The sequence below is a fragment of the Plasmodium malariae genome, assembly GCF_900090045.1.
Source record: "Plasmodium malariae genome assembly, chromosome: 9".
In the NCBI taxonomy this organism is placed as follows: domain Eukaryota; phylum Apicomplexa; class Aconoidasida; order Haemosporida; family Plasmodiidae; genus Plasmodium; species Plasmodium malariae.
The window spans coordinates 580,448-591,023 of NC_041783.1; the positions used below are offsets into that span (position 1 = coordinate 580,448).

The following is a 10,576-nucleotide window of genomic DNA, read 5'->3' on the forward strand; positions in this document are numbered from 1 at the left end:
ATGAGTAATACTGTACACGAAGAACAGTACAACATTTTGCTCGTTGAAAGCTTTGAACATCATTTACACATTTTAGATAATAATGAAATATCTGATAAGGATGTAAAATTATGTTCTTTGAGTGTAATATATGAGAAATTATTAGAATTTTTCAATGTTTGCAATGAGGGAGAAAAAGAAAAGTTTTGTATTTTTTTTTGCCACTATTTGTTACACCCTTTAAACAAATGGATTAGTGAAGAATTTGACGAATACAGGAATGTTGCTCTTAATATTTATTTTTTAATTGAAAAAAATCTCAACGATAAGTTACTAGATGTCATTTTATTCAAAACCGAAAAAAATGATGACAGTTTTCTTCTTATATGCACAAATAGGTTAAAAGAAGATGAAAATAAAAAAATTGTTGAAGATAAAGAGGAAATAAGACTAAAAATACTACAATTTTTATATAAAATTGTAGTAAGACATAATAATATAGATGAAACAACGCTTCCAAACATATTGAATATATATGTTTACCTTGAGAATATTTTAATGGCATTATCAATTTTAATTAAAGATCCTTTTCCACTAATTAAAAAGCTTACGTGCGAGCTGTTATGTGAACTGAATTTTGAGGAAGAACGAAAAGAGTTTAATCACGTAATTATAGGCATTTGCCCTTACAATTTTTTTCTTAATTTGTGTATATGCATATATACATACATACATACATACATGCACATATATACTAAAATAAATTATTCTTGCTTCCTTTTCTCTTCAGATATATAGAAGTCTGCTAAAAAATATGTTAGCTAACATAATCTTCAGGCAGAATGATGTGAGAGAGGTAAGGACGTGGAGTTGCCTTGTCATTATATGCAGCAGTGCCTATATGAGTATATGCATATACATATATATATATATATATATATACACGTGTGTACGTATGTGTAAGCATATGTGCATTTTGTATTATGCAAATATTTTCTTCAAACAACTGTTTACCTTTCCTCTTTGGTACATATTTACTGGATATCAATTTTTTTTTTTTTTTAAATATACACAAGATTGTTTATTTTATGTAATGTGTTCATGGCTAGCTTATTATTATTATTATTATTATTATTTTTTTTTTTTTTTTTTCTCTAGCTAATTTTAAAGTGTTTAAAAAAATTGATGCGCTTTGAAAGCAATAGAGACTTCCTCAATGATTCGTCAGAATGTTTAAAGAAATTATGTACGAACAAATCAAGCAATGTTGTGTTAGAAATTGCAAATTGCGTTGAAGTGTGGAGTTTAAACATAAAAGATTTAAATGATTGTGAAAAGGCAAAATTAGTATTTATTATCCTTTTGTGTATTAATTCAAATGTGTCTTCATATTTGAATGAACGATGCTACCAAGTTTTGCAAAAAATAACACATTTGTCAAAGGAATTGAAAGATGATCAGAGAGAGGTATGTATTAGTGAAAATGAATATTTTGGAAAATTAATATATAGTGAAGACCTGGAAATGGGCAAACATGGGGGGGGGAAAAAAAAAGTAAGTTCAAGAATAATCAACGATGACGAGGAAAAAACGCATATTAGTATTAGAAACGAGCTGTCCAATCAAAAAGATGATTTGAAAAAAAAAGACGCATGTTTCGAAAAGGGTGAAATTAAAACACATAAGCAATTTTTTGCTAATATGAACAAACTATTTTATGTACCTCCCAGTTTTCATAACACACTATGCTCCGATATTCACCCCCTTTTTGGAAGCATAAAGAAAGAACTATTTTGTGAAATTATGAACAATGAAAAATGTTCTTGGAGTGAAGGAAAAGAAGAATATGCAAGTATTATAACTATGTTTTTATTGTACACTTCATATGATGTTTTTTATTTTATTAAACATATTATAAGCTTTGTTTACAAATCGATATCCTTATTTAAATATATAGACTATCCAACAACACCTGTGCTAATAGATGATTTGTCCATGCGAGGAGAAGAAATTTTCCAAAACACACTGGATAAGTATTGTTATGAATATGAATCATTAGTATATTTAAGTAAATTTATTTACTTAATAATAACTTGTGGGTATTTAATGCCTATACAAACATTTCTTTTAGAAATAGCACAAATACTCCTAGGTGATAGTAATATTCAAAATGTATTAACAAGTTTTTACGAATTTAATGACATTTCATCGAATAATATGAAATCGGGTAGTACCAACGGAAAAATTAAATGTAAAGATGGTAGTTCTAAAGTAGGAAGTAATATGTCCAAGAAAGAATATATTTTTCTGAATTCAAACTATCATAAATATCTACAAAAAGTGTACCATAGAGGTCTTTTTGAAAAAAATAATGATTTACTTATAGAAAGTGAAAACAGTAGTAGTAACCCTTTTCACCCACCCTTCTTATCTGACAAAGAAATGCAAGATGTGTTTTCTATCAAACGGGGAGATGAATACACATGTAAGGATAAAAATGAGGAGGAAAAAAAGGAAAAAATGGACGACATAAACAATAAAGCAGAATATAGTCAGAAGTTCAAACGTGCTTTTTATAAAAGTGGGAATACCACATTAAACGAATTAGATCAAGTTGAATCTTGCATTAACAATGAATATTGTGATCTTTCAATACTCTATGAAAATAAGAAAATTATTCTTATGATGTTATCTCAATTTTTAGCTGGTTACTATATAAGGAAAAAGGACTTATCAAGGAGAAATAAACTAGTTGAGGAACACATAAATTTTGTTTTATTTATAATAAATGAAAATATGAATTATGGAAATATAGATTCCTTTCCATATATTTTAATAATAATAAAACATTTATTATACCTAATGGGGAAGGAATGCAAAAATTATAGTAATATCTTATTTCATTTTTTAATTATTCTCCAGTCAGACAATCGTTTTTGTTCAAACAAAGACATAAACAAATTAATTGAAAAAATAGAATACTACAGTGAAAAAAAAAGATTTAATTTTTATAATTACGAGTACACATATTTTATACAAAATGCTCAAAGCAATATAATAGATTTTAATGATTTCCATAATTTTAAATATAATATAAACATTTTACACATACTACTATGTAATATAAGTGAAGAAGTTATTATGGAGAAGTCAACTTATTTAATGAACTTCATTGCAACAGTAAATCATGAATTAAAACCATTAATCAAATCTGAATTTCTATTATTTCTAAATTTATTTTGTTCTAAAAATTTATTTCCTACTTTTTTTTTTAAAAATTCACATGATATATTGAAAAATGTTCTCTTACCATTATGTACATGGAGAAGTGGATTAAACGAAGCTCAAACGAGGAAAGGAGCTTTATTTTGTATAAAAACCATGTTTGTAAAAAAATTAGTTCACGAAAATATATTTCAGCAAAATAATGCATTAATTGAAAGTTTAGTATGCGTCGTTAAGTCAACAATTGATGATACATGGAATAATGATAATAGAGAAATAGGTATACAAATATATGGACAAATTGCAAAAAATATAAATAATAATAATATTTTACTTGTTATATTGAACACCTTAATTAAGCTTTTAGACGACACAAATAAACCTATCCGTAAGTGCTCAGCAGTTGCTATGTATGGGCTTTTTCAAAATAAATCCCTAATATTACCAGATGATTCCTGTGAACATATTTTTCCTATTTTGTTACTACATATGGATGATGACTGTTCCAATTTTAGCAAAACTATTTATCAAATTTTATCAATAGCTAAAAATTTTAATAACGCAATTTTTTTAAAGGTACTGAGCAGCTGTTTTGGTTACTTCGCTGTATACACTTTTGTGTACATGTGATTGTGTTGAGCGTTTTTCTTTTTTTGTATTTAAGTAAAAACGTACAGTTTGCTAACCTCGTTTTTGTAATTAACACATACATATACATATATATATATATATACGTATCTTTTTTATTCATATTATATATTCCCCTCAATTTTTCACCCCCCTTTCCACCTCCGATTAAACAACATTACCATCACTTGCAAAACTTCTTTTCTTATTTCGCTGCCATGTTAATATATTTCTCACAGTTTATTTGTTTATATAAATCTTGTTTTCATTCCTTTAATTTGTGGATTTACATTCAATTTCGTGGTTACCATATTTTCTTCCTTTCCTTTGTGTTTTTGCTTTAGCTATTTGTTTTTCTCTTTCTTTTTGCTTTATTTTGTTTTATTTAATTTAATTTTATTTTCTTTATTCTTTTTTTTTTTTTTTTTTTTTGCTTGCAGCACGCAAAGGACTCTTCTGAGAACACAATACATGCAAAATCATATAAAGAAGAACTGATGAGATGAAGGGTCAATTAAGATTTTTTTATATGAGTAAAAAATGCTTTCGTTGCTTTAAAAAATTACAGTTAAAAGAACAAATGAAGTAAAAACTGTTAGAAGCTACACATACATACGTATATATATATATATATATATATATATATATATATATACATAAGATATTGCCTGTCCCATTTTTATGTTTATACATTTCCTAACCTACATGATCAGCCACAAATGCAAAATAGAATAAAACAAATAGCATTTAATTATTTAGAGGTGAAACTCATACATATGTATTTAATGGTACCCACATGTTTGATGTTTTTATTTTATCATTTTACATTTTTTAATAGCATCGATTCCACATCAAGAAATATAAATGTCTTTTCTACTATTTAATGAGCATGAGTTTATATATACTCCTGTTAACATACTGTCTCTTTTTTGTGGAATAACGGATACATCAATGCGCGTAATAATTTTTTCCTTTCCATATCTGAACATATAAACACACATATGTGTATATATCTCCATTTGAATATTGTACTTCTTATCTATTTGTTTAAATAATGTACTTTCTTTTCATTTTTTTTTACCCTTACTGGTATGGTAATACTTTTGGTTATTCTATTTATATCTTTTGCACAGCACATAAAAAAAGAGACAAAAATATGGTTTAATAGAAAAAAACTGAGATCTTAGGTCTTAATTTTAGAAATAATAATAAAAATAAAACTTGCAAGCTAGTTATATTAGAAAAGTTAGAACTTCCAAAAAAAAAGAGATATTAATTATATACCTCATTTTGCTAAATGTTCCTTGTTCAAACTGGAGTGGCGAAATACAAAGGCTCCATAGCAAAAATTTATGCAAGCATTGATATAAAATGTAAAACAATACACATTTACAGCGATACAAAAATATATACTTATAGAAGGAAATTATAACAAAGGAGGACGTAATATATTAAAAAATATATATTAACCTTAAGAAAAAAAAAAAAAAAAAATATATATATACATTTCCTGAATAGGTCATTTAAATGTGCACTTTCCAGTATGTTATAAATATAACAAAATATTTTACTTCCTTTTTCTTTTATAATAAATATTTTTTTATAATCATATATCAGATATAAGTTGTTATATACAAGGTTAATATATGCTGAAAATGCGAATGTACATGTAAATATTTGTACAATATCATTATATGCGCAAGTAGATCAAGTTGACAGGATTAAATGTAAAAAGTTTAATAAAATAAAATGCATTTCACTAAATTATATGATTTTTCTTACTTAATCTTATATATTCCATTTAATTCTTTTTATTGTTATTTATTTATTTATTTATTTTTGTCGTTTCACAAAATGGCATTTGGCAAAATACATTTTATCTATAACTCTAAAACGGTATATAATTTAATTCCTCCTCCAACCATGTGCTGTATTCTCACACATGATATAAAACATAGAGTCATACATCAAGTACAACTGTAACCTGCTGCATGTTTTTCTTGTTTTACAAAGGTTCATTTTTAAACATATTAATTGTTCTTTCCTTTAATATTGCCATTATATGTAAAAAACTCGATATTTTCATCTGAAAAAAATAAAAAAAGTTTCAAAATTAAGAAAACGTTACCCATGTTTGTAAATGTGCATATTCAATGTATATACTTTGAGTGTACATTGCGTACAAATTGTGTATATATATATGTATAGGTATATGCATTAGATCAGAGTTATGAGTATTTTTTTTTCTTTTTTGCCTAAATTATTTTTCATCGTTTCCATGTAATTGTCATCTTTTAGTGATATTTCCTTCTTTGCTTTATTAATTATATATATAGTGTCTTTTATATATTTGTAGATTATGTCTAATTTTTTTAGTATTTCCTGAGATGGAAAATTGATGAATGGCTAAATTTAAACTTCGTTTAATTATACATGGCCATTTAACATTCGCGAAGACTTTTTTTTTTTCGCCCTAAATATTTCAAGGTATATTAAAAAAAAAAATAATATATATATATACATACATATATATATTTTTTTTTTTGCGCCTTTACTTCCTCTAAGTTGTTAAAATCGGCTGTGTCGATGAATTGTGTGTCTTCCATTATATCTTGAGATTTGTTCTTTTTTTCTAAATTTCTTCCGTAAAAAGAAAAAAAAAAAAAAAGAATGAATGAACGAAAGAATAGACAAATGGGCTAACATAATTCAGTACGTATAATGTGTATACGTTTATTTGCATGCGTATGTACTAAGACTAGCAAAATAAATTTAAATGTCTTTTTTTTTTTTTTTTTTAGATACGTTTTCTCTTCATCCTTTTTAACGTTATAATGACGCAACTCCGGAAGGAATGAAGAAAAACGACATAGGAAGTTATCAATGCATGAAATTATTTTATATAGAAGTAATGCTTTCTTATTGTGTTCATTTATGTTTTCTTTTAACAAATCTTCTATTTCTTTTTCCTTTTTCAGAACATTTTCAGACGTTTGTTCTAAATTTTTATATTCATTTTCCTTATTCTGCATATATACTCATATATATATACATAAATATGTGTTGAATATATTTGTATATACACTTATACACGACTAAGGACGATATATATTTAAAATAGATTAAGAGATTATGGTTAATAAAATTATAATGATTGAAGCAAATTATATGTTATTTTCAAAATAGCACATGAATAATGACAGTACAAATTATGATGTAAAATGGAGTAAAGATATTAGTGGAAGTAACGACATACCATTAAGGTTACATTATTCTTTTCTTCCATATTTTTTATTTTATCCTTTATAATATTTATCTTTGCCTTCAACTTTTCCTTTTTCTTTTTTAAGAATTCCCTCGAACTAAATATTGTTTCTAATCTGTCAAACATATCTAACTGAACGAACTCGGCTGAGTTATCTTTAAACTTGCTTAAAAAACTGAGGCATTTTTCTCCTATATTGGTTATTGTTATGTACATATATACATACGTGTGTATTGTACGGTTATAATATTTTAAAATTATTGTAAAAATTTTTTTTCTTTCTTTTTTTTTTTAATATAATTTATTTTATTACTTTCTAGGGTGTCGTAAGTCGCTTTTTTTATGCGTTCATGCATATCCGCAATGGTGAGTTTAAACTTTTTAATTTCTGAATCGTATAACTTTATTTTTTTTTCCTTATTTTTTATTTTTTCTTTTAAAATTACTTGTCTATCGTAATTATCCTGAGTGGAAAATTTGGTTGTTTTATTCGAGTAACTCTGTTTCATTTTGTTTAATTCTTTTTTATTTTAAATTACATTTTAATATATTTTAGTTATACGCACAGCTTTTTTTATTTTTTTTTTCGAGCCTTTTTTCCTACTTTCATAGCTTGGTGATATTCTTTTAACAGTTTTTCTTTATTTTCATTATATATCTTTTCCTTAAAACTTTTAAAAACAATATATAAATTTAAACTTATGCAGTTATGCAAATATATACAACCGATTTTTGTTGCGAGAGAAATTAAGATCATTTCATTCTTTGCTTTTCCCAGAATAGCATGATATAACATATAGTATTTTAAGGCGTAAAATAAAATGGGATGTTTTGCAACCACTTTGAGTTAAGTTTAGTTGCTATAGAATATATATATATATATATATATATATATATATGTATACATATATACATGCCCACATATCGTTGTACTCAAGTGGACACCTCCATATACACTTCCTGCCATAATTTTTGATAAAGACAACAGAAAACTCGTTTCGAATAGCACATATATAATAACACCTATTTCATTTTTCTCATTAATAAGTACTATATATATACGCTTATGTATATGAGAACCTAAAGTAATTTTCCTTTTCTTGAAGGGTTTTTTTAATATCCGCGTGTTTTCCACTTAAGTCCTTATTTCTGCATCTTAAATCCTAAGATAGTGAATGTGAAGACTTGTAATAGTTATCACATTGTTTTATTTATTTTTTTTTTTTTACAAATTAGTTTACCCTTAAAGTTAATTGCTTTTTTATTAATAAGGGGATATCAAGGTTATTATTTATTGATGTAAAAGTTTCAACATTATCCTCATTTTGCTCTTTAAAACTTTTCATTTTAGCGATAGTTTTTTTTTTATTTGTTTATTAATTTTTAAAATTTGTATGACAAAGTAAGATGAAGAGCGCATAAAAAGAAAAAAAAAATTAAAAAGGAAAAATCGACATCATAAAAATGAATATATATGTGTAAAAATGTGTACATATGTTAATAAATTTGTCTATATATGCATATGAATTTGGGTATAAATATTTCTATTTGTATGTATGTATACTTAGCTGAATATGTTTGCTTTTATGCAAATGCATATATTTTCCCTTTAATAAATCTCATTTTGTATAAACTATTAACTGCAAAAATGAAGAAATTTTGTTTATAAATTTTTTTTTTTTTTTTTTTTTTTTTTTCTCCGCAAAATGAACTATACATATACTATTGAAGTTCTCGACAGAATGAATTCTTCTTTGTGTACTCTTATATTTCAAAAAAACAAAATTTCCTTCTGTCATTATATTTATTATAATTCGACAAACGAAAATTACAGTTCACTATATATTTATTATGTCGTTGCGATATAATTAATTTTTATAATTTTATTTTGTCCAAAACTTAAATTAATTTTTATACACAGTTGTTACGAGCATATATATATAATATAATTAAATCGGTCTTTTTCGTTATATTATATTTTATTATATTTCATTACACTATTTATTATATATTATTACTTCTTTTTTTTTTTCTCGCACTATTATTGTTATTCCATTTTGTTAAGTCGAATTTTAAGCATGTTAGTCTATTGGGCAAAGTCGAATACCTCGAAAAGGATAGGCAATTTTAAAAGGTTAGACAATATTATAAAGTTTGGAAATTTCAAAAGTTCGACAATTTTATAAGGTTAGGTAATTCTAAAAGGTCAAATAATTCGAAAAGATAAAACAACTGGAAAAGATCCGACAACTAGAAAAAAATAGATTTTCATAAAATGCTGAACTATTATAGATAACCAGAAAAAGCATAAATTTAACATATGAATGATGTATAAAATATATATGACTTTTCGCTTAAAAAATTCAAAAATATCTTCAGTTCAGCTTGTTATATTAACAAAAAAATGTAGTTATTACATATATGCATATGAGTGCATGCCTATATTATTACCATATCTGGTATATCCTTATATATGTAAATAACAAAAAATATTTTTGGTTGTTGACATTGAAATGCTGTGTAATTAACTCTAATATAATTATTAATAAGAGCAATTATAATAGTACAAGTTCGTTTTGATAATTTATAATACTATTCTTCATAAGTATTGAAGAAGTATTTATATTTTTATAGTAATTCATTTTATTTTTTCTCAATTTTTTATAATTTAATTTGTAATGGCAGTATTACTATATATTATTAATTAGAAGATGATTAATGTAGGTAATGATATTTATTTTTAAACATATTTGTCCTATAACATGTAACTCATTTAATAAGAGGCAATACAAGCTGTCTTTTCTCCACTTAAAAAAATCTTCTTTTTGAGTTTTTCTCGTTTTATTCGTTCTATTTGTTTTTTTCTTTCTTTTTTGTTTTTATCCTTACTCTGCCAATTTTATTCTTACTCTGCCATTTTTATTCTTACTCTGCCATTTTTATTCTTACTCTGCCAATTTTATTCTTACTCTGCCATTTTTATTCTTACTCTGTCGTTTTTATTCTTACTCTGTCGTTTTTTTATTTTTTTACTTTTCTTCGTCATTTCATTTCTTTATTAATAATTAGCTTTTATTCATCTTAATTTTTAGCGTATATATATATATGTGTGCATATACATATGTGTACATATACTCATACGAAAATATGTGCATGTGAGTATAAACAATCACGTGGTTACGTGTTAAAAATAAACATATCATTCGGCTGTAGACCGCGTTGGTTGTTTCTCTATTTTCTATTTCGTCCATACCTGGTTATTAATACTTGATGTAGTTTATTAACATAATTAATTAGTTTTTTTTTTTTTTTTTTTACTTTTTACTAATTTAATGCGAGAAGTATACATCTAGAAATGTACATGTTTCGTTAACCAAAAGTGTTTAACAATGTATCTAATTAATCATAAAATAATAATTTTAAAGCTGGTGCTTTTTCTATCCATTCTTCAGAAAAGTAAAAAAATATGCATCTACTAAA

General features: G+C 25.0%; 2 protein-coding genes across 2 annotated transcripts; one reads left to right on the forward strand and one right to left on the reverse strand.

Annotated features, from left to right (window-relative positions):
- On the forward strand, positions 1 to 4,337 carry PmUG01_09022200 (conserved Plasmodium protein, unknown function; the record flags this gene model as incomplete). Its single annotated transcript, XM_029004903.1, has 4 exons — positions 1 to 645; positions 770 to 835; positions 1,138 to 3,780; positions 4,272 to 4,337. 4 exons carry the CDS (start codon positions 1 to 3, stop codon positions 4,335 to 4,337), a joined length of 3,420 nt encoding a protein of 1,139 aa, XP_028861546.1.
- A 1,524-nt stretch (positions 4,338 to 5,861) lies between these two features.
- PmUG01_09022300 (conserved Plasmodium protein, unknown function) lies at positions 5,862 to 8,442 on the reverse strand (the record flags this gene model as incomplete). Its single annotated transcript, XM_029004904.1, has 9 exons — positions 5,862 to 5,917; positions 6,087 to 6,213; positions 6,387 to 6,471; positions 6,637 to 6,857; positions 7,100 to 7,287; positions 7,410 to 7,560; positions 7,701 to 7,767; positions 8,177 to 8,259; positions 8,338 to 8,442. 9 exons carry the CDS (start codon positions 8,440 to 8,442, stop codon positions 5,862 to 5,864), a joined length of 1,083 nt encoding a protein of 360 aa, XP_028861547.1.
- Positions 8,443 to 10,576: the final 2,134 nt, after the last annotated feature.